The sequence below is a fragment of the Python bivittatus genome, unplaced genomic scaffold (genome assembly GCF_059951505.1).
Source record: "Python bivittatus isolate LINGU-HERP-01145 unplaced genomic scaffold, Pbiv_v1 ctg000200_np1212, whole genome shotgun sequence".
Lineage (NCBI taxonomy): Eukaryota > Metazoa > Chordata > Lepidosauria > Squamata > Pythonidae > Python > Python bivittatus.
Window position 1 is genome coordinate 3,299,868 of NW_028277040.1, and position 25,636 is coordinate 3,325,503.

At 37.0% G+C, this 25,636-nt stretch overlaps 1 protein-coding gene across 1 annotated transcript in view; it reads right to left on the minus strand.

Annotated features, from left to right (window-relative positions):
- CPS1 (carbamoyl-phosphate synthase 1) overlaps positions 1-25,636 on the minus strand; it is a 136,936-nt gene that overhangs the window by 107,605 nt on the left and 3,695 nt on the right. Inside the window, exons 2-8 of the mRNA XM_007421662.2 lie at positions 17,775-17,884; positions 12,209-12,353; positions 11,872-11,961; positions 10,913-10,969; positions 9,742-9,834; positions 3,983-4,072; positions 2,386-2,514 (exon numbers count right to left, since the gene is read on the minus strand). Coding sequence (XP_007421724.2) covers positions 2,386-2,514; positions 3,983-4,072; positions 9,742-9,834; positions 10,913-10,969; positions 11,872-11,961; positions 12,209-12,353; positions 17,775-17,884 — 714 coding nt within the window. The remainder of the gene's footprint in view (positions 1-2,385; positions 2,515-3,982; positions 4,073-9,741; positions 9,835-10,912; positions 10,970-11,871; positions 11,962-12,208; positions 12,354-17,774; positions 17,885-25,636) is intronic.

Below are 25,636 nucleotides of genomic sequence, written 5' to 3' on the forward strand. Positions count from 1 at the left end.
TTAAAATGATATTGCCAACTTCTTCCTTGACAGTAATTTGCACATATTTAAAAGCTATGCAAAGGGAAATTGCATAAGGGCACCTTTTTTAGTTCAAAGAGTTGCAGAAAATCTGCCTTAAGGAACTCTTCTATTTCATGCATTTTCATGGAAACATGTATAAGCAGCAGAGCAAGCAATCCTAACTTAAACTGGGCTAGTTCTTGTGTCCAACCACCACCACTGAAGCGGGATGTGAGAAGTGAGATTTAAAAAGGCATACATTGCCAGGTTATAAACAATTGCGCTGTAATATCACTGAATAAGCTATTTAGTAACCATTCAGACTATGGCTTTTATCATTTTATCATATTAGTGCTACATATTTTAATCATCCTGTTTTCTTGTACTTTTCAGTTGTTCCGAATTTTATTCGCTGATTTAGTCTGTTGAAAACCATTCCAGGAAAATACATTTTTGAAGAGTAGCATTTGCTGTTGTTTATTTGCTTCAAACTCTTTGTGATCCAATGGACATCAGTTTGCCAGAACTGGCTGTCAGTACAGTAATTGCTGTCTTGTCTTCTTGTAAGCTCCTGTTTATGTTATCAGTAACAGTATTCAGCCACCTTATCTTCTCTTGACCTCTTTTTATCTTATCGTCTCTCAGCCTCTTTTTCCATTGCCTTTGATTTTTTTCAAGTATATTCCAAAATAGTCAAGATTTAGCTTGATTATTAGTGCTTTCAGTGAGCAGTCTAGTTTTACTTCATCTGGTATCAAAGCATTTGTTCTTCTTGTGATCCAAGGTATTCTCAGCAATTCACTCCAGCACCATGAGGCATTCATTGTTCCTTGATCACCCTTTCTGATGATCTGGTCTTCATAGCCATATGTTAAAATCGTTGCCTTGACAATACAATCTTTGTTGTCATTGTGATGTCTCTGCACTTCATTATTTTGGCTACTTGTCGAAATAGCAGACATTTCATCTTTTCTTGTATATATTTATATTGTTTAGCATTTTATTTGCTGATTTAAAATTCCCTGTGAACCTAGGAAGATCAAGTCTGTTACTACTCCACCCTCTTCTCTGTCTATTTCTGCTGGATTGGCATTGCCTGCTGACATACTGTAATCTTACAGATGATTACAGATATATTTAGCAGCAGTCCAGCTTCTATATTCTCTTCCTTTTCCTTCAACAAGAAACTCCCTATATCTTCCTCATGGCCAGCCATTAAGGTATATCATCAGCATATCTGAGATCACTGATATTTTTCCCAGTAACTTTAACTGCACTTTCTATTTCTTCTAGTCCAACATTTTTCATTGTATATTCTGCAAGTAAGTTAAATAAATATGGTGACAGTATGCAACCTTCAGCACTCCTTTCCAAGTTTTGAACCGTTTGCTCCATTCCAACTGTTGCTTCCTAGTCATCATACAAATTCTTCAGTTGGCAGATGAGATAGTTTGGTACACTCATTGGTAAACTCTTTTTAAGAGTTACCCACAATTTGTTGCAGTCTATACAGTCAAAAACTTAGTATAATCAATAAAACAAAAATAGGTATCTTTTTGGAACTCCCTTGCCTTTTCCATTATCCTTCAGATATTACCAATGTGGTCTTAGAAGTTCGCAAATGCTTCTTCTGAATCCAGCTTGCATATCTGGCAGTTATCATTCCATGTATTGTTAAAGTCTAGATTGCATGATCTTGAGCATTATTTTACTAATGTGTTAGCTAAGTGCAATTGTTCAGTTTTTAAGCATTCTTTAACAGTGCCCTTTTTAATACTGGAATATAAATTGATATTTTCCACTTCCTTGCCCACTGCTGGGTTTTCCATACTTGTTTACAAATCTCTAGTAACACTTGAGTAACTGCATAATCTTACATAGTTTTAAACAGTTTGGCAATGCCAAATATTGTTAGCAATATTTTTAGCACCATTTGACATCATTTTCCAGAATGTGTGATTCTAGTTAAGTAATCAAGCCATAGCCATCAGCAATCTTTTTTGTACATTACTGCCAGATATTTATGCCAAATCTTCTTTCTCCATTATATCTTTGCCTGGTTTGTCTTTAATTGTGCTCATCTTTGCATAAAAGTTTCCCTTTAAAAAAAATTTTTTTAATAGTCTCTTGTCCTTCCCCTTCAATTGTTACCCTCAGTTTCTTTGCATTCCTTATTTATTTATAACTCCTGTCTCTTTTTGCTCTTCTCTAGAATTTAGTTGGCTAAATTTGTCTCTGTTGCAATTAGTTTTCTACTGTACTTTTCTTCATCTTTTTTTCAAGAGTAGCATTTTAATAAAATGCAAACAAAGAAACTAACCATGGGTAATCTAGTTCAACAGCATCTTAACAAAGACATTGATTCCAATATATACTCTTTACCTTCCTGACATTTTCAATTAGTTCCTGTGCTTGGGTTGGATCACCAGGGCCTCCAGAAATGAAAAGTCCATCATAATCCATTGAGGTAAAATCATGATTCCAAGGCACTAAATATACTTCAGCACCTCTCTGGCAACAAAAGAGGATTGACAACAACAAAGATCATTAGGTAACTCAATGATTATGTGCAATGCAGCTAATAGGATACAGTCCTGAGTCTGAATATGAGAAAACTCCATTTAAATCCAGCCCACTTAGATTTGATTGGTCGCATTTGAATTTCTCTATTCTTAATCACTGTGGTTGTCTCTGAAAATGAAGTATAAGTAATTAAATGTAATATTCATTTTCAGAGATAACCACAGTATTAATTAGTATCCTACTACTAGACCATTTCTCCATGAACAATTCTTGATTAACCATATACTATACAGGTAGTCCTTGTTTAGTGACCACAATTGGGACCAGCAACTTGGTTGTTAAGCAAAGTAGTCACTAAGTGAAACTGTAATGGTGGTTATGACCTTACTTCAGCTTTTCTTTGCTTTACAGACCTGCAAAAATTGTAAATGTGAGGACTGGTATCAAAGTTACTTTTTCATCATTGTTGTAACTGCAAACAGTCACTGTCTGAGGCAGTTGCTAAACAAGGACTACCTGTAATTTATGTAAAATAAAATCTTTAAAATAAATATTAATCTTGCAAGGTTATTTTCAGGATAAAATAAAGAATAAAGTAAAGCAACAGTCTAGCTTCTGTATTCTCTTCTTTTCCCTTCAGCAACAAATTCCCTATGTCTTCCTCACAGCCAGCCATTCAGGTATGTCATCAGCATATCTGAGATTGGCTGGTGTGGGTCTTCCGGGCTCTGTAGCCGTGTTCTGGAAGTTTCCAGAACTTCCAGAACACGGCCACACCAGCCATCGTATGCCGGCCGTGAAAGCCTTCGACAATACATATCTGAGATTGTTGATATTAAAATAAAGAGCCAGATTGGTCTAGTGGTTAAGGCACCAGGCTAGAAAGCAGGAGATGGTAAACTCTAGTCCCACTTTAGGCATGAAAGCCGGCTGAGTGGCTTTGGGTCAGTCACTCTCTCTTGGCCCAACTCACCTCACAGGACTGTTGTTGTGGGGAAAAGAGGAGGAGGAAGGAATATTAGGTATGTTCACTGCCTTGAGTTATTTATAAAAATAATAAAGGCGGGATTAAAAAAATCTTTAAAAATTGTATATAACTATGAGCTCCACAGATAAGTGAAGTACATCTCTGCAGTAGTCACAATTGTTGGCTTTCTCAATATGGTAGCCCATTGTGAGAAGAATGAAAGAACAGGTACTCTGTTCTTTTCATTGTTCCCCTCCCCATTAATATGTGCATATACACATACATATACACACACATTCAAATATCAGTAGATATTATCAGTCCCAATAAGAATTTAATGTGTCAGTGTCTGTATTTTAGATTGCCACAACATCAATAAAATGTTATTTGAGAAATTAGCAAGCAGGGCTTTCTAGTTAGTCCTGAGTAAACTAATAAAACCACAGATACATAGAAAAGGAGTCTATTTGTTTTAGAAACACGATTTACCTTTACTAATAAACGAATAGCATTGTGCTTCAATCCACAATCCACAGCTACTACTTTGATTGGATTTCCTTTGCCATATATTCTGACCTCCTTCACATATGTTAAGAAAAAGAAAAACATTATTCTATATTTATTTATTAAGTAGAGATTTGCATCAGGTGCAGATGACTCAAGCTAAATCAAACTGTTTTTAACTGTTGTGTGAATTGTTTTGACTGTTTGTTTACTGTACACTGCCCAGAGTCACATTAGTGAGATGGGTGATTCTATAAATCAGATAAATAAATAAGCAAACAAACAGGTTAGGACAGAGTTAAAATTCATCCAAAGCTTTTGATGAACTTTGCTTTATCTGAATCACTCCTGCATTTATCTGGATTTTTTACTTGAGAACCAGTACTGCCTGAAAACCAGCATCTTCTGCAATGTGATGTATATCCTGGCCTTCTTCTATTAAGAAGCTTATGGCATCCCACAGCGATCCCTCATCCCAGCAACGAGGCCTTAATTCAGATACTGGAAGAATGTAGGTTTCCTTAGCCTGAGCAAGGAAGCGCCTTAGGATGTACAGTAGCTCACGCTGTAATATTGAGAGGTTCTTTAAACACAGAGGTATAGATAGAGGTATAAATTAACGTCTTCCTTGAGTTGAATTTGACTCCTGGCAACAATACCGCAATGACTTGCTATTGCCTTCTTCTAGGGTTCATCTTCTGTGGTTCCAATTAGTATCATCACTGTTGTCTGTTTGGCACAAAAGGAAGGAGGACATGGAGGAGGAGGCCTAGTAGTAGTAGCAGAAGCTGTGATTTTTTCCTGGTATCTTTTTCAGTCTTCTTTTCATTTCATTATCCAGCAAATCAGTTTGTGAAATGCCCCAAAGCTCTATGTAATTGTTGAGGAAGATAATACTGAGAATATCATATTTTAATATTTTAAGCAGCTATCTTCTCTTTTCAGCATGAACAATGAAAGTAGGGTCCTGTTGATTGAGAATGAGGAGCCATCTACTCCAGATTTCTCTTCCCCGGAATGGCCATGTAGATCCACCTCAGAAACCCATGAATAGGATATGAGGGCTCCCTCTGTCCCCTGCTCTAAACCCTTTCCAGTAAGAGATATTCAAACATACAATTTTTAAATTTAATTTTATTTATGTGATTTATCCCTTCTTCACTCTGGAGGGACTCCAGGAAGTTTAAGATAATAAAAAGATGCATAAAATATTTAGCTATCTTAACTAAAATGCTGTATGTTCCTCCATTACATGTTCTCATCCAGATTTCCTCAGCAACACCCCATCCCCTTTGTGCTGGGTTAGAACTTTTCTTATCTCCAGCCAAAGGAGCTGTCTGTGCTGTCTACAGATAATAGGGGATGTAATTCAAGATATCTGAAGGGCGCCAGGCTGTGGAAGACTGGTCTAATCCATCTCTTTTTACACGTCTATGTTGTGGCCATCATTTCATCACATCTTATATAGGAGACCTTCACGGAAATTATGTAATGTGCAAAGAAAATCTTTTCTGAATCTACTGCCCAGCGTTAATTTCACTGAATGGCCATCTTCTATATTATGAAGAAAGTAGAAAGAAATTCATTCTATCCATTTTTTTAATTCATGTTTTAATAATCCTCTAATCATGATTTATGTGGTTATAAAATAGAATTCTGCTCTTTCAGCAACTAGTGCAAAATTATCATCATATGCTTAATGTTCACCCTTACTGCCCCCACACTGATACAGATCAATTGATAAGTTATTGGTAGTTCCTAAGTGTGCCTATATTTAATACATTTTGTATCTTTTCCAGCAATAAGCAAGTCAGCATTCCTCATCCTCATCAAATCTATTGAACCTGAGACAACTGTGATTTTAAGTGCACACTTTCCCAAAGTCCATGTCTGATCTACTGCTGAGCAAACTATTTTTATCTGTTTAATAACCCCCTTTTAATCAGGCTCTTTTGGCACACCGATATTTCACAGCTGGAAGGCTTCATGAAAAGATGATCATCTCCTAACTGAATCATTTCACAGGTGAATTACCACTATTCTGGAGGAAAATAGAAGCTTCTCAGAGAAAAAAAACCTGACCTGAAGGGAACATATAAACTAGTAAAGCAGAAGTCCTCTGTGCAATCTAAATTTTGGGCCTCATCCACAACTCTGTTGCACTGCACAATACTGTGCTCCTCAATCTCTCCAGTCTCCAACATACTTGGAATCCTAAGGTTACATGCCAGGGGAAGTCTCAGTGATCCCCAGACAACAACTACAGACCCATAATTTTATAGTTCCTATTATGAGGAAAGAGAAGAGGGCTTACTGTGACATACTTTCCTGGTCATAAAAAAGTTCTGACATAATTTCCTGGTCATAAAGAAGAACAAACTAGTATTACATCTTTGGCTGAAATTTCTAGTTCCTTGATATGCAGGAAATGGCACAAATGGACTTGTGCCAGTGATATCATGAACCTCCAAGAGACATCTTTAATACAAGTTCAAACAGATACCACACAACATTCCTTATTACAAATGCTACTTAGCAAGGGATGACCACTGCCTGATGCAAAGGAGCAGAAAGCACTAAGATTTACCACTCCTAATCTGTTCACCCTATTTGATGTAAAACTTTCAAATTTCATATACAGGCAACCAGATTAACACACACACACACACACACACACAGACAAGCAAGCCTTCATCACATCTACCCTGACCTTCATTCATACTCTGTGGAAATAACCTCAGACCTTTCAAATGTCAAGGAAACCAGGATTAAATTTACTCCACTCCCCAGACTCTGCAAATGCAGAAAAAGAAATAAAGAAAATTAGATAATTTGTTCCACAGTTTCAATATATTCTGACAACAGCTGCCTATTGCCATTTTGGAAATATTATCACTCTTCTAACCTATTATTGATAATAAAAACTCTGAAATGTTATCATAGATTGATTTATATGAATGCCATTTCTTGATAAGGTTGGGCAGCCTTATAAGTCTAAATTATAAATATAAACAAACAAATAAATAAATAAATAAAGATCATTGTGTGCTATAATTGAAGAGCTTGGCTAATTGTCATTTTTATTTCTGATGTTACTTTATAACTCCATAAAATAAAGTTGTAAAGATAATGGGATCACAGGAGTTCTGTTCATCTTGCATCCACGTCTGCTATTTTCAGCATCTTTATAGCACTCATTCTTTGTACTGGCACAGATGATCAACAGCACCCACTTCTGGTGCTAATTAATTCTGTAAAATAGTTAAAACTGGAACATAGGTTTAGATCTTGAAGAGTCTTCTTTTCATTTTATACCCATCAAGTTCTTTTTTTTTTTTTTTAAGATACCAAACAGAATACTCATTTATCTGGTAAAAAAAATCAAGTCTACATACAATTGTGAAAATAATCCAGCTACCCATTTGGTGGAACATTAAGTTCATTCACTCAGCAGTAAATCCTACTGGGCGAATTGAGCTTATTCCCTGTCCAATATTCTTAGAACTGCACTCATTCCAACATCCTCAGCTCTGGGTGCAATTGTCTTGGGGCTAAAAAGCAGTATGAGGAGATCTCAATTTCCTCAGGAGCATGGAAGAAGAAGAAAGAGTGGAGCCTTAGCTTAAAAAATTATATGAATGGACACATTTCAGGCTGAATGCAAACATAGAACTGAAGACTCTAGCTTGAAAGAAAAGCGCTCCTGTTCTTGAATGGGATTTTTATCAACAATATAAAAGTCAAGCTTCTTGAAAACCATGGCTACTAAACAAAGGGGCCTCACAAATGGCATCAAGGGGGCTGGAGATGTCAGGGAAACCAGCTTGTTCCCCAGCTGCTTTTAGAAAATATATAACTAATGTTATACTTCTGTCTATACAGCTATATTTGCTTCACTTTGAAAAAATAGAGTTCTGTCTCAATCACAAACATTTACACCTACTGTTTAGATCCACATAATTTTTTCTCAGAAAAGCCATGATCATGTAAAACGTATGTGAAGTCTTTTGCTGCATGAGGCATTATGAATTGAAAGGGAAATTAATTGGAACAAGATCTTGTTCTAATTCAGGAAAATTAATTGGAAAATTACGGATTTGGGATCTGAGTTCTAATTAATTTAGGGTGATTTTGTTGGGAAATTAATTAGCTTGTCTTCTGGAAAAAAATGTTGGATCAATACCTATAAATTTGCATTGTTCCACTTTTTCCCTTTTGAAAAATATTTAATTATTCTTGGCAGGACAGATCTTGGCAATATGCCATGTTGTGTTTTTTTAAAGCTAACAGGGTTCACACAAAATTGCAATTAATGGTGGCAGTCATAGGACAAGGCAATCCTGTATATACAGTAAATTATTGCAATAAATAAACAAACTTACATTGGACCTGCTAGGGATTTTTGAAGATTTTCTTGTATCCATACTTTTATGCAAACAGAATTAATATTTGCAGCTCCAAAACTAAAATAAGATTATCTTTCTGTTTTTGACATGTTTTACTACAAACTCCACACAGAACTGTTCATTAACTAAATATTTTAGGATGTGTAACTTGCTTTCCCATGTTATACCAGTCTTGTAAGCAAGTGCGTGAGTAAATATAACTAAATCACATCCTATCTAAATTCATGTGTTAGGCTGATTTTCCTTAGGACCATGTTGCTTGCTTCCTTATTTATTTCAGTTTATATGGCCACCCATCTCAAAACCATGACTCTGGATAGCTAACAACAATTAAAAATACCATAAACAATAACATAAAAATAAATACATAATCAGAAGCTAAGATAAAACCAAAAAACCATCAGATCAGCATCAACATAACCATTTCATAACCATAAACCATTTAGCTTATGTTAAACAGGTACTGCAGAAATCATCTAGATGACCCTTATGAGGGCATCAAAGATGCTGAATTTCCTTTTGGCCCTTTAAATCCTCTCATTTAGTTAGTCTTGCTTTGTCTTCAATGGTTGTGCAATTCAAAGTAGCCCTGAGTAATTGTCTTCAGAGATGAAGGTTTCAGTTAAGTTTCATTTTATTTTTAAAAGCAACTGGCTATTTCTGAAAATAACTGTTTTTCTGTTTAACACTTTAATAAATGTAATCAAATGGAAATTGAAGTTGATTTAATCTTTCTCCCTAACTTGGAAGTAATCTTATATATGTGACAGACCTTATATGATTGTCAAGTACATTTTGGAGAGGCTCTGGATCCAGGGCAGCTTTATAATATACAAAAATATGGGTATAGCATTCTGTCAGACATCCCATTTGATGTAGGACATAAATAAAATCTACCACATATTTCTTTTCAAATACAACAGTATGGTATGCCAGTGCAAGGTTCATCATTACAAAGACAACAGCCTCTGATTCAAAAGGATTGCCCAAACAGTTGTAGTAAACAGTGTAGTAATAGCAAAAATGTTCCCTGTGATATCTTCTCTTCATAGCCAAGTTATCAAGAAACTTGAGGAAATTCTCTCCCTCTCCTGGGATGAAGATAATTCATTTCAGAGGAAATGAAGATCACAAACAGATGATGAGAACATTTGGCCTGGCCTTCTTCCTAAAGGTAGGTCTGTTCTAAGCACATGACCCTGAGGCACAATGATGGTACTTGGCCTATCCCAAGCAAAATTCACATAGCATCTCATCATCATGATAAGCAAACTGAGCAGGACAACAGAAGATGCTGCTGTACTTCTATAGTATCTCAACTCAGAATGGAATCTTTACCTTTGTTGATACTTCAGCAATTAAGTTTTTCTTGTTCGGATCAAAAAATTCCACAGGCTGACCCTCAAATTCAATCTTTCCAAGAATAGTTCCCTGTTGAATTAAAAGAATATTGTTATCAGGTCCCGATGGACAAAAGACATTTTCATACCACCATCCCTCTAATTCCCAAACTCTCCAAAGCAATTCTATGATGACTCTGCATTGAAAAGAAAACATCAGCTTTGCCCCAGCTTCGCATAAATCACAGCAGAGCCAGAAAAAATACAATTCAGCTCTCACAAGCATCCAACACAGAGTAATTGCAGTGGTCCAAAGCTGGTTCCAAGTCATTATAAAGTGCTCATGTGGAATGCCCAAAATCTATTAATAGCTGAAGTAGTTGCCTTACTTAAACTTTTTTATACATTCTAAAGATTTGAAGACAATTGAAATAAGGAGCAGAAATAGTCTGTCACAGGCATAACACCATACTGATTGAAAATTTTAGAATCATCTCAAAATCCCAAATTCTTCAGATTGTAAATGTTAGGGGAGCAAGAGACCTATGGGGCTTAACACCACCATGGTCTGATTTAATATAATTTCCCATTCCCCCTCCTTTAAAAGAGAAAAAGAAAATGTGTTTGGCTTGTATTATGTCAAAAAGCCCATTCTTCTATTACAAAAAAAAAAAAAAACTACTAGTAACAGAAAAAAAAAAACAATTATGTTTTACAAGGTATAATGGATGTAGGTGAAAGAGTTCAACTCAGGTTGCTTAAACCAAGCAAGAACCATTTTGGAATGTAACATTAAAAATCTTAGGTACGGGTTTCTTCATATTCAGAGGAAATTTATCATTGTTATTTTCATGTGCTGAATTAATATTTCTGTTTAACCTTTTGATGCATTTTTGTCTGGGGGTTTCATGTTTTTTTTAATTTTCAAGGAAAAACCATCTTGACAATTTAGCTCAGGAAATGTGCCAGTAGAAAGGAAAATATTTTCTTTTTTCTACCTTTTTTATTTTGTTTTTTACTTCAATATCCATCTAGAAAAGATTATGATTAAGTCAAAAGTTTGGGAGATATTTTGTGGTTTGATTTATCCAGCAAAATGTTTTGCTACACCAGCCCTCTACATAGACTTTTCTAAACAGACCAGTACAACAACTCTTGGTTTTATCTACCTTGTCTCGAATGATTTTAGAAAGCATCCTGGTGTCAATCCCATAAAGAGCTGGAATCTGAAAAAACAAATGCAGGCATATTAAAAATTAAAAATAGGAACTTGTGGCAATTTCATCTGAATATGGAAATTAATTCATTTTGTGGCAAATAATATTGACCAAATATCAACTGAGCAAGATCATCTTGGCCTCAAAACACAGACAAGTTCAAAACCTATTCTATATATCACACTGTACAGCTCATATTACTTTCTTTTAAAAAAATACCATGGCAGTGCTATATGTTGAATATTTTAAGTGCATTAGTATTCAGTGAAAGCTGCTATCAAAGATGACCTTTCATTTTTTTTTCAGTCATAGCAAAGAAACAACCCATCAACATACAAATATTTATGACATGAACCAATATGACTAATAAATCAACAATGTCATAAGAACTGGGCTTGAAACTGCCACAGATTTATCTCAGTCCTGTATAGTTACTTTCATCTACAAACCAGTCAACAGAGCATCAATGTGATCAGTAACACAAGAGGAGATAAGTAGGTGTTTTATCATTATTCCTGTTAAAAGAATCCTGGGAAATGCATTTTTGGGGAAGGTGGGGATCTAAAAGGGAAGCATACATTATAAGGTTAAATTGAACTGATAACACATAATTTCCATAATTTCTCTCAAAGACTCCCTCTCTGTACAGAACCAGAAGTTGTACTATCAAGTTGTACAATGCTCTTCCCCACTGCAGCAAAGAGAGAAGAAGAGAGGGATGAAATCTCTGATTTTTTAAGAACCTGCAAAAATCTGCTGAAGCCCCCATTTTCCAGGCTGTTTTTGTAATCTAGTAAAATAAGATTACAAAACATACATCTTCCTTAATTTGTACAATGCAGTAAAACACAAATCACAACTAACATTTTAAAAAATATATTCCATAGAAAACATATACTGGGACAGCTCACCTTTTCTTCCTTCAGCCATTCACCCAAAGTCTTGACTGCCCGCCAGTGACTGTATTCATTGGTGTAGTCCAGGACCAGCAGGCCTGAAACCTACGAAGAAAATGGGCCTGTAAAACTATTTTTAAATTATTTTTTAAAATTCCTGGCAGTAAAGTGTTAATTCTGAGTCTGTTTTACCTAGGGCATATTCTAGAGGATCCTGAAAATAGCCTTTTAGCGATTAGATATTACCAAAGAATTCTAAAGAACATCATGCAGCCACCATTGGCACAACCAGGAATCTTTGTTTGAAATCAAACAAGGTGTTTTTGAATGAGGTGTTGGGTTTTTTGCTTACCTTGATGCCATCAGACTCCAAATACCTGTGGAGGCCAAGTTCATCTAAAGCAGCTGTGTCAGGGACGCCACCATTTCCTATTATTGGATTGACCAGGGTGACAATCTGCCCGTGGTAGCTGGGGTCAGTCAGGCTTTCAGTGTATCTGGATTTAGCACAGTAGGAAATTATTTTTCTAGATCAAAATCCCCATGTTAATTTTAACGCTCTCTGCCAGACTAGCAGGCTGCAAGACTGAATATAAGAAACCAGGTTAACTGCTGTGTTGAACTGTTAATTTAGCTGAGAATATCAATACTTTCTAAATTGGAGAGGGGAAGTCAAACATTGCCATTTTTGGCTATTAATTATGATGAATTGAAAGAAATTGTAATCAATTATTTGTCTATGAATACATGTACCTAAAGATTTGAAGGGAAAAATTCCCATTCAGTCCAATACATCATTCTGTGCAGGGGATAGCTACTAAGAAGTGTTCCCCTCCAACTCATGAGTTTCATTTTTAAGTGGATATATATCAAAAATGAAGTATTCTTGGTGTTTCCGCAAACGTACCAGGATTCTTCAGGATGATTTACACAGGCTGAATCTAATTCATTTCATTGTTATTTAAATTATATATAATTGAATTGCTATATTATTTTTCAAATATCAGCAAGTTGCAAGAGGCATTTTTATGGAATGCAGACTTCACTGTGAAAAGATGGATTGTCGCCCACAGGAAAACACTTTAACTAATCCAGAGTGGTGGTGGGCTGATATCAACAATTAAATGTGTTAATCAATTGAGAGAAATGGTGTGTCAGATTAAACAATTGGTATGAAATATTTCAGACTATGATTCTGTATTTTTGATATATGCAGATTTTGCCAATGAGTAAAACAAATTAGGTCCTTAGTTTTAATGAATGATTTTTGTAAGCCTGGAGGGTTATTATAAGCTAATGCTGTTGAAGTTAGTTAGGTAGTTTTGAAGTATATGAATTATTATTGCAGACCTAGCCTCCTGTTAAATGCTTTTATGGCCATTGGGCCAATAGCTGCTGAAATAAAGGTATAGATACATGGTTGCATTTTCTACTATCAATCTGATAATATGTTACAGAAAAGTATTTCAACAAAGCAAAAATCATTATAGAGTATAATACAACTATCGATGCTTGTTAAAATTTGCTGAACTTTGCATCTCCCTATATTGCTATTCCACAAAATCCAGTATAAAAAAAGTCATTTTTGCTAGTGCTGGCCCAAAAGGTTTTCAGATGGGCTAAAGATTTATGTGATTTGAAGAGAAAGCAGAGCAGGGAAACACAATGCCTTAAAGTATCACACCCTGTTCCCAGGCATGTAACCATATTGGCAGAATACTAGTAGGAGGGTTATCAGGCACAACTTACATATTCCTTTATAACTACAGCCATTTCTGTAGTTATTTAGAGTTATTTGAAATCTATTGCTTTTGGCTGGCAACCAATAGGGAAATCTCAGGAAGAGACTCTCAAGGAATTGACTAGTAGATCAGGCATATCTATCTGAATAAATATAGTTTCTCTAATTTGTAGCTGGACCACATACCTCTCTGTACTCCAAATTCTATGTTCATCCTGATGGGGGTTGCTCTAGCCTGGGTATTAGCACCCCATCATGTTCAGCCAAGTTTGGTTTACCCTAAGTGACCTGGATAGCACAGTATTTACATTGTGCCAATGACACTTTTCAACATGCAAGCTCTGTTGGCCAGGAGGAAGTGGGCAGGGTGTACTTTCTCATTGTTTCTGGAACTCTGATATTGATTCCTAGGAGACATATTCCGAATGCAGTCAGTGGTTCATGAGAAGCAACATGAAACTGAGGTCCATTTTGGGGAGCAGAGGAGCAAATGCATTTGAAAACAAGTTCAAAATGGTCTGCAAACATAACATTTTCTGCCAAGAAATCATCCTGTTGAAGGGGAATTAATCCTTCAGGTACAACTTGGCAGTGGTGATGCAGCAAAATATATTACCCATCATCCATCATGGTAGAAAAAAATAGCACTCTCCATCATTCTGATCTCTATGAAACAGTTGCTAGCAGGTGGGCCTATTAACAGAACTAGCAGTTAACACTGTCAAAGGAGTATAAATAATTATTTTCAGATGCAAAACCTTGCAACCACATTTATGTACTTTAATATAAGTGCTACTGTTCCCAGTGAAAGTAGGATTCTTTCTGTGCTGTGGTGCTTTCACATATAAGAGGGAGACTTTGCACAGAATGCGGCAGTACTGCTTTAACGATCTTCCCAAACTGATCAAAAGGTCTGAGTTTCCTTAAATTGGAATATTTCAAAAATTCTGTTCCAGATGGAAAAACTCATCCATCACATTAAATATTTCTAAAGCACAGGATAAATAGAATAACTACATAGAAAAGCTGGCCAGGATTGAACATACATCATTTAAAGAAGGAAAAATTGCCCTGAATGTGTTTTGAATACGTTCCTTAAACTTTCTAATGCTTTAATTTCTCTTAGAGCTACCTGAAGTTTCTGCTTGTTCTCTCCATTCTGAATCCTCCTCTGAGAAAGCCTCAGAAACCCTCTTACTTACCTAAAAGCAGTAAAGGTGATTCACAGTATTCTAAGTATGATTAATTAATTAATTAACTTGCATTCATTAAAAGAGATAACTTTAATTTACTATTCACATATAGGTTGCATTAAAAGGGCAATAGGTAAAAGAACAAGATGCATCAAAGGTCAAATTACATGTGACTGGAAAAACAAGTAATAGAACCCTGCACTGAAGTCACATAGGTAGATGAAGGGGGTAAAGTAGTAATTCAAAAATACATATATTTCTGCTGGGTTTTGAACCAACAACCTCCTACATATGACCCAAAATGACTGTGCTGTTTTACCACTGATGGTAAAAAGGAAGGTCTCAGAAGCTCTTAGATCAGGGCAACAATTACCTCAGGTAAGGGGATAGTTTTGTCTGCAAAGTCCCCAGTTAACTGTGGGTTAGTCTGCAAAGAATTACAGCACTCCGGAAGAAATGGTCAAGAGCACATAAGGTGACAATTGGAGATTATTTTCCAACCACAGCAGGAAAACACATTCGGAGATCAAATTTCAAGGGGATGGAAGTGAGTAAAGGCTGACATTGTCACTTCTGCCCTCAAAAAATAGTTGCTGTCCTGTTCTGATGATGGGGCAACTAGGCAGCGCAGGTAAGTCCTAAGGTGATTCATCTAATCACCATCCTGTCTTGAAGAGTGGCTACCCAGCTAAGAAGGCAGTAGCTGTTTTGCAGTGTCTGCTCCCTTGCAAACAATATAAAAGTACTCAATTTTTTAAAACGTTTCCTTTAGCTAAATCAATTCTTGCTATAAATCCCCTTTTAGAATCATCTAAGAATAAATAAAACAAGGATGTACTACATAGTGCAGGAGCAAAGATAAAACTGGACAGAGACCTGAAAAGGTAGGAGGCATAGACAATAGTTCCATATTATTAGGTGAAAGAGGGCAAGTGAAGACAGACAAAGGTGAGCAGCCAAAGGTGTGATAAACCAAGGTAAAAAATCATGCAGTAGGAATCCAGATGAGAGGCCATTAAATGGGCTAACCCAAACAACAGCATAGAAGTCTAGTGAAGAGCAGCGTTTTTGAGCTTGACAAGCAACGTGCTTAGGGAAGGAGGATGCTTTACAGCAACTAAATTAGGCAACCAGAAAAACCTGGATAAGGTGTGGTAAGGGTGGGGGGAATCTGCTGAACGCTATGAAGAACATGTTCCTTCCCTTTTTCTCTGTTCTCCTAGAAAAATCGAAGAGATGATTGCTGAGGTAAAAAAAAGGACTGGCTGCAACATTTTCAGTCAATGCTGGGTTATTTTCTTCCCCATTCTGGGAATGCTAGCTTCCCCCAATAGTCGTAGGACAGCTGGGCTAGTCTATGGAAGGCAACAATCAGAAGGAATCTGGTAGCAACTCTTTCCACTAACAAATGTTATTAAAAGGCATATGCATTACTTTTCTCCACAAACATTTTTCTCCATTTGGACTTTCCATTACTCAGTCTGAAAATATATTCTTAACACCTTTTAGTTAATAAGATTGTGCTAACCCATTTCAACTGCAGATGGGTTTTCATTTTGTTTAAGAATAACAAGAAGCTTTGTTTTTAAATAGGTTCATTGGCTGGATAGAAGATGATTCCAATTTTCCCTTTTATTTCTACCTTTGCAGCTTTTCTCCATTCCCCAGTCCTTTTTTCACACACGTGCACATATTATATATATGTATAATGACTCCCTGTGTCTATATGAAGAGGAAAGGAGGGGAAATGGAAATTTTCAATGTTAGTTTTAGGTTGTGAAAAGGTGCTGCTGCAGAAAATTTTTAAAAATCTAGAGTGGGAGATGTGGAAATACTGGCCTGGTTCATGCTTAAATCGTAAGGTGATTTTTGTCTTTGCATAACTTAACTGTACAAACATGTTTTAAAAATCTGGTTTAGGATTATATGAGAACATTGCTATTGTGTCTCTGAGCCTTTAATGCTGGCCTTGAAAGCAATGTTTATCTGAGTTGTGCCAGAGATTGACCGAAAAAATAGGACAAGCTGATAATTTTCATAGAGACTGTCTGGGTTCAGATGACACTGAATCACAAAGTTGTCAACTACATGTCTGAAGCCTGTCTCTATGATTAGGTTATGATTCAGAGTGTTGTAAACACTAAACAAATGACTGGATAAACTGTGGTTAAATTAATCACAGATAAGCATGTCATCATTGTTAGATGACTGGGAAGTAAAATAAAACCTTATGGTGCTCTGTTCCTCTAGCCCCTCACTAGGAAATTGGGAAGAATTTCCCAGTTCTTTCCCAACGGCCAGCCCATTGGGCAGCCATTGCTTCTTAGTGCTGCAGCAATTTGAAAAGGCAACTCTCCAACCTTCTCAAATGCAAAAGGTGAAGGAAGAGTGAAGCCTAATCACCAGAAGCTGCTATAAGCTTAATGGGATGTTTTCCCCCACAATGGAGAAAACGGGGAGAGCAAACCGGAGTCACTGCTCCTTCCTGCCACTAGCAAACATGATGTCCGTGGACGAGGCTTTATCAAGAGTACAGGACTATGGAAAGTCAATCAGGGGGCTTCCAGAAGTATTCCTAGAGGAGAGAGCAACATGAGCTAGTTTAGGCTGCCCACCTCCATCTCTGTTTTATGGGGAGCCAGGTCATCTGCATCATTATCTCTTTTTCTTAATTCCATGGCAAAGGCAAGCTGGATGGAAGGGGAGAAACACTATATATATATATGTGTGTGTGTGTGTGTGTGTGTGTGTGTGTACCTCTAATATATATGTATTTCTGGCTAAGAGGAATAATAGTGAAGTCCTGATGTAATTTGTGGTTCATACAGAGATTTACCAAACTGACCTGGGGAAGGCTGAGATCACACAGAATGAAAGGGTAAAAAATAAGAACTGTCCAAATGAGCAGCATCTCAGTCCACTAAATAAATGTGGATGCCACTTTATTATCCCTGTAGTATGACAAACAGATCGTGTGCTCTTACCCGGCAAGGCCAGTGTTGAATACAACTTCCCCAGCTGTAGAGGATGGATGACCAAAGGAGTAGCCTCTCATCCTAGTGCCATCTTCCAGCACCAAACTGGCAGCCTGGGCCTAGAGGAAAAAGCCCATGAAAATCAGCACTTCATTATTCACATATATGCAATTACTTCTAAATAAGACCAGCCTCTGTCAACACTCTCCAAGCCCCATTTTACCCTCTATAATTCTGTCGTCTATAAAAGTGAGCTGAAAATGGGAGAATTTTTGTTGCTGCGTGGTATTGTACGCCTAGGTGAGGAAAACAATTATTCTATTTTAACAATAGTATATACTAATAAAATTCAATGTAGCATGTAAAATGAATTAGAGATACATTAACAGAATTCAGCTTGGACTCCATTTTGTCAATTTTAAAACAAAAAAATCCTCCTCAGACCATGTGGGAAATTTGGTCACAATAAACAGTAGAAATACAGTAAAGGTAACAGTAAAAACAATAAAGCTTAATCAAGATAACAAGTGCTGTGAGGTTGTACGTAATAGTAACTATTGTTGCTAAAAAAAATTCAGAGGGTATTGACACTTTGCAGAAAGACAATGGGTGTTGCAGGAAACAATTCTAGGACATTTCTGAAGCCCCATCCTGGCCAATGTATACACAGTGCTCAGACTGAAAACTGAAAGGGTCTTCTGCAAATTTAAGATTTCTGGCATTGGGACCCTGTCTAACCTGGGGACAGGAGTGGTAGATATAACCACAAGGGGATTGACTTGGATTTAGAACCAATAGATGATGATGATGATAGATAGATAGATAATTAATAAGGAATTGTCAGAAGAAAACAAGGAAGTTTAATGCATCCTGCAAAATATTTCTGCACCTTTCCAGAGCTGTAAGATTTAACAGTCTTAATGCGATGCTGAATTATATATAGAAAACTTGGAATGTATCAGTTTATAAAGAACTTTGGAATTGCTGAGCTTAAGAATGTAGCTTCAAAATAGAGTTTTGCATTGTTGAAAAGAAATGACCATTCTGGCCCTAAAATCCTGGACTGAAGATATGTTTTTACTCTCAGCCTTGACATAAACAATGTCAGACAAATCAATATGTTTCCATGTGGGCATGGTTTTTTATTATTTAAAAACTGAGCCATTTTTACATTGTAATATATATATATATATATATACTGTGTATGTATGTATGTGTATATATATATGTGTGTGTTTGTTTATTTATTTGTTTGTTTGTTGGGGGTGATATAGTTTTGTTGCTTGGGCATGCATACATGAGAGCCAGTAAGTTGTAGTGGTTGAGGTTCTAGACTAGAAGTGGAAAGACCCAGGCTCCAGTCCTCCTTTAGGGATAGAAGCCAGATGGTTGACTTTGGGCCAGTGACATCTACTAAGCCACACTCCGCCAGTGTGTTAAATTATGGTCCATAAACTACAATAAAGAGGCTTTCATCCTACAGTGGATTAATTTGGACTGTATATACATATACACATTTTGTATTTCACTGTTTTTTATATTCTAACAATAGAAATAAAACTTTTAAAACCTTTCCACAACTACTTCCCTTGATATGTCTCTACATTTTCACTGTGAATCACATGAGTCTTTTCTATGTGGTTTGGAAAGATAGAGTTCAAGAGCTCCAGCTGGCCAAAGATGTGGCTGCCACATATTTGCAATAAGCACAAGCCCTTCAGGTCTAACAGTACTTAAATTCTGTTGAAATATTAAGGTAATGTGTTTGACACATGTGTGTCAGCTTCTAGAGAAGCGTATGTCCCACCTTATTCCTTGGCTTGGCTTTCTAAAGAGAATGTTTCCATCTTCTAGTCTGAGGTCTTCATCATTCAACTGATATTTATTGGTCACATACATATCCCACCTTTCCTTCAGGAGTTCAAGATGACTTACATGGGAATCACTCTTCATTTTATCCCTCCAAAAGCAAACCACTGAGATATATTTGGCTGGGAAGAGTAGCTACAGATTTCCTAGTTTTCCTTAAAGACTAAAACAATCAATTAATTTCTTCATTTCCATGCATTCTTTGATCTTAATCAAGGATCTGGTAAATACAGACAGAATTTTCATTAGTGCACAAGGCATTCCTGCAATTTTCTGAGGCAAAGAACCACACATCTTCTTACTCTATGTGTACTAATGCAGTACACTACTCTATGTGTACTAATGCAGAGCAAAATTCTGGCCAAAGGTTCAAAGATCCTCTGAGGAGGGGCTAGGGGCTGCACTGCCAAAAGCAGTAGATTGGGTCAGGACAAAAAATTAATCACATGATTTTAAAAAATTAATTAATGATTTATAAGCATTAAAATACAGTTAATACCATTTCTCTCCAGTCTTGTATTTAATCATTTTCCCTTTCTGTCACATTCAACACCACAATCAAGTAGTAAAGTTTGGAATTTCAGGGACTGCAGCCACAGCTTCCAGGAGTTGCATGTGGCCTCAGATTATCTATCTTTGATCTAGTGGATCAGAAATGGCTCTTACATTTTGAAAGCCTCAGTTTCAATCCCCTCACTTTCACCAGCAGTGACCTTCCTGTGATCAGAGTCTCCCTCTTTTAGTCTCATCTCCTTGCCTACAAATGAAAATAATGATTTAATTTCTAAATCTTTCTTCTGAGTTAACGGCACAATTCCCTGGAGACTTCCTTGGAGAAAATCCCTTTGAAATCAATAGCAGTTATTTTGAATAACTACAATCAAGATTGTACAAGTGTGTTATAAAATTCTGATTGGTGTTAACAAGCAAAAGGTTGCACTATTTGATCCTATTATTACATTGCCCAAAGGGCCTTGCACAGCATCTTAGCATATTTCTAGACAAGCAAATACTTTCATGTTTCTGATTTAGTATCATCATTATTTAAGAACAGACTTGTTTATGCAGCATTCCTGAAGCAATTATTTTTCTTTAACGTGCAAGTGTGGACCTTACCATGTGTCCCTCAGTTGATATGCTGGTTTTTTTTTTAATGTATTCAATTTTAATTTACAAATCATTAAATGATTATATTGGCTAATCAATTTCCTGTGAAAAAGAGATGGTGGTTTCCACATGGCTAAAATGTCTTCTGCAGGATCATGTTTGCTGAATTGAGGTTTTTTCTCTTCCCTGCCATATTTCACCTGATATATTGGCATGGGCACTAATCTTTATACTGTAGTATGGCCTAAGAAAAGAGTACTCCTATTACCATTATACAGTTCTACCATTTGGTTTTTTATTCATAATTAATGATATGTCACTAATATGAATGCAGCTCGGTGGCATATAGTAATACATTTGGAATTCTTTTTTTGTTTTTTTTTAAGTGTAGCAACCTGCTTTGTCCATAAGGATTTTTAATAGAAACAGAAATATTTTTTTAAAAAATGAACAGCACATAAAAAGAGGACAAACTTTAGAACCATGTGTTCAAAGTTATTCAGAGATTCATCTACTCATTGGATGACAGTTGGCATAAACTGAGGTTTTGTGGAAGAAAAAGACATCTGCAAAATGGAAGAGAGCAAATGAGACATCTTTGAAGAGGCAGACGGTCAAAGTGTCCTTGTGCTTAGAAGTTCCATTCCATTGGAATCAGCATCCTTTCAAGCATGGCGTATGTGAATCTCAATCTTAACCTCAGTCTCTCATCATAGCACTTAGTTGCTAGTCCCCAGAACTGAGCACAGATTTCAAGATGGGCCTAACCACCTTGAAATAAACTGGAATAAAGTGAATAAACTGAAACAATTACTTACATAATTTGTAAACAAAGCTTCTTTGATATGGCCTAAAATTATCTTTTTTGCAGCCATATCACACTGCTGAATAATAATCAATTTACCATCAAATACAATTCCAGCTTCTTTCATCCTAACTCCTGTTTCCTAACTGAACAACTCTGCATTTGTATTTGTTAATTTACTTTGTATCAATTTCAGCCCATTTCTATAAGCTATAAAGATTATTTTGAATTGATTTCTGCCTTCTAGAGTATTAGCTGTTCCACAAAAATTTATATCATATTCTCTCCATTTCTACATCCAAATTCATTAATAAAAACATTTTTGAAGAGAACAGGTCTGGAATTGAATCGTCTAACACCTAACTTAGTATCTCCCTTCGGTTGGATGAGAAACTCATTGATGAACACTCTTGGAAAATGATTTTCTAGCCTGCTATCCACTTAATTGTCATTCTATACAGCTGACACTTAACTAGCTTGTGGTCAGAATATCATAGGGTATAATGTTTTGCTGAAATCAAAAGATATTATACATATATTTATAGCCATAGCACTTTTCAAATAACAAAGGATGTTAAGTAGAAGAAGATCACCCACCCATCAATGATGCTGTAATTTGGATTCCTGCATCATATAACAAGTTGGACTTGACCTCTAAATGGTTCCATCTAACTCTACTGATCATATAAGAGAGCCAGCTGGGGAATACAGCTGAACTGTGGGGTCCCTCCTCTTCAGTCAGAAGGTCCAGAATATGTTGTACAACATATTCTTCACAGTACCAGCAGTACTGTGGTCAAGATTTGCAAGATGGAAGGCCTGGTGTCATGATCCAAGTTGTTCTCTTTTTGTATCTGTGTCAGCGTTGCCCACACGTGCAAAGAAGTACGATTCTGCACCTGCCATCTTGCAGACTCTACTTCAATGGATGCCTTTGTTGGTGCCCTATTGTCCACCCCATGAAGCCAAACAAGATCAAGAAGCAAGGTCTACACAGATATCAGTAAGCTATAATGCTAGCCTGGGGTAAATAAAGAATCTTGGAAGTGGTAAAAAGAATTTGTTAGCACTGAAGATGTTACCTAGCCGGGTAACAAAACATTTGCAAGAAAACAACCAAGCTCAGAGAACCCCAAGGATTCCACAAAAAGAATTTTCCACTCTCATTTATAGTGAGGTCATTAAGGTAGAGTCTCTTTGAATGATTTGAAATGCTTTTTCCCAGATTTTGTGCCACCTGGGCTGAGTTGCCATTTATGAGATAAATTGCCAATGGTCTTACCTTCTGTCTCTTGATTGTTTATGTCTACTTTCCCTTCCATTCCTTTCCCAGCCTCCCCACAATCTCTCACATCCACCCAGCTACTTCAGCAGCCACATGCACTGTTTTAAACTAGAGTGATTCCACCAGCCTAATAGTCAGCTGCCTTGGGAGAAATTGATTCCACCTTCCAGCAAATTTGATTTGTCAGATATATTGATTCAACCCTATACAGACTCTGATTGACGAGGAGCATAGGTCGGTGTGGAATGTTGTAAGTACCCCAGACAGTTGAAAAAGAAGAAAAAGGGCATGGGAAGAGTATCTGAAAGACACTGAACAAGATGCAGTGAAGTTAGTACATCATGAAGGCTTACTGAATACCAAAGAGACAAATTGGCCTATAAGAAAGACCAAATGAAGAATAGAAAAGAGACATGGCAAGGCAAAGTATTACATGGCCAGTACATGAAAAAACTAGCAGGCAAAGCAGCTAACAAGAAGACCTGGCAATGGCTAAGAGCAGGAAAGTTGAAGAAAGAGATAGAGGGGCTAATTCTGGCTGCACAAGACCAAGCCTTAAGAACAAATGCATACAAAGCCAGAATTGAGAAGACAGCCACAGACAACAAATGCTGCCTCTGCAAAGAAACTGAAGAAACAGTGGACCACCTAGTTAGCTGCTGCAAGACAATTGCACAGACTGACTATTTTGTCTGGCATGACAAAATAGCAACAATGGTGCATTTGGAATATCTGCAAGAAATACCGTTTGCCTGCAAGCAAGAACTGGTGGGACCACAAAATAGACAAAGTACAGTAATAGAAAATGAAAAAGCTCAAGTGCTCTGGGACTTTAGAGTTTAAACAGACAAGCACCTGCCACATAACACCCCAGACTTCACAACTGTTGATAAGAAAGACAAAAAAGTCTGGATGGTGGACATTGGAATACCCAGAGACAGCCGAATAGAAAAGAAAGAACTGGAGAAAATCACAAAACACAAAGACCTGTAAACAGAAACAGAACAACTATGGCAAAACAAAGCAAAGATAGTACCGATAGATATAGGTGCCTTGGGTACAATCCAAAACATCTGGAGCACCACTTGAAGACCATCGGCATTGACAAAATCATGCTCAGTCAATTGCAAAAGGCAGCTTTACTTGGAACAGCTTACATCCTGCAACGATACCTTTAACGCCATCAAACAACAACATCTGCCTATCCCAGGCCCTTGGGAAAGACTCGATAGGTGGGCAAAAATGCCAAATCCAGTCTAAACATCTGGCTGACTGTGCAACCAACCATAATAAGCTAATTTTTCCATCTTATAAAAAGATTAAAAGCAAACATCTAGGAGTACGTATAAAAACATATTTTTTTTGCATGAAAATACAAATTAAACTTTCCCTCTTGAGTCTCTTCTTCCTGTTAATAAAAATGGACTTTCTTCCATCAAATTGGAACAGAAGAACAATACTAGGCCATTGTTCTTTAATGAAGGTTTCTTTAATGAGGAAATGTTGGAATAAAATGCTTGCTTATCAGAAACTTGATTCAGGCTTCTGCAGTGTGGCCAGGCCAGTGGCCGACACACGAACCAGAAACCTAGGATGAGGGAAGGTACCAGATAATAAAAGCACCTAAAAGCACAATAAGGCGATCACTGCTTGAGAAATACCTGATGCTACGTAAGCAAGTAGGGAAACGTATAACCATGACAGGCTATACAGGAAACATAGAATAAACCAATAGTGTTGCTTAAAGCTGTTGCATGACTATAAAAGGCTATATGCCCCCACAACCTGCCCCCACCACCTGCTTCCTGACTTGTAATACCCAATAAAAGAGTAGTTCAGAACACGCTCTGGGCTCACTCACCTCGAGGAAAACCTGCGTGTTTGTCTTCACTCTCGCCTGTCGAGACCCCATGAGTGGCCCACCCTGATGCGGACAGCAAAACCGCAAGGAAACAAATCTCAGTGTTAGCATTTCATGCAAGAGGAAGTATCAGAAGAAAATGCCACTAAGGCTCTCACAGCGAGTTCTGAAACCCTACAAGCCGCAAACAATACAACTGGGGTAAGAGTTTCTCTCAGGCTTGTCTAAAGGAAAGTTTACAGCGGCCAGTGAGAATGCACTTATAGATTTATTGGGGCTGCTAGTAGAGGTTAGGATGCTTCTTCCTAGCTCTGGCTGTGTAATAATTTTTTCAAGAAAAGCATCTTAATCCTACAAGTCCCCACTAACAAGTTAAGTGTAGGCATTGATTTGTCTCCCCTCTCCACTCCTCTCTTTCCATAGGGAGGGACCCATTCAAACATCCTGATCCCTGTTTTCTCATGGTAAGAAAAACCATTACTTCATAGGAACTTGTTGACTACAGCAATTTAAACTGCCCTTTCATCTCACTCTCCCATTAGTAATTCAGACCTGGCATCACTGCAGCCTCTTCTTCCATCTTTGTTTAACATGAGTGAATGAGTGGTTGACATATGGGAAGGAGATCTTTTTTAAATTTCCAATTGCCCCTTTTGTTTGAGCGTTGCCAGTGGCTCTCTTCAATATGGACCTTCTTCTCTCCCCCCACCCTTGCTGATTTCTTTCTCACTGTCTCTGCTATCCTTTTCAGACCCCTTAAGTAGGAGAAGCAAGGTCAATATTAAATTGCCCATTGGCTGCCCCAACTGCTAACCTATTTACCTCTTTCATCACCATTCACTAGTTTCTTACCTATTCCTGCCCTCACCCTTTCCTTATTTCACTCATTCTGGATATCAAGTTAAGGACATTAAAAGACAGCTTGTTTTACTCTCTTGGAAGTT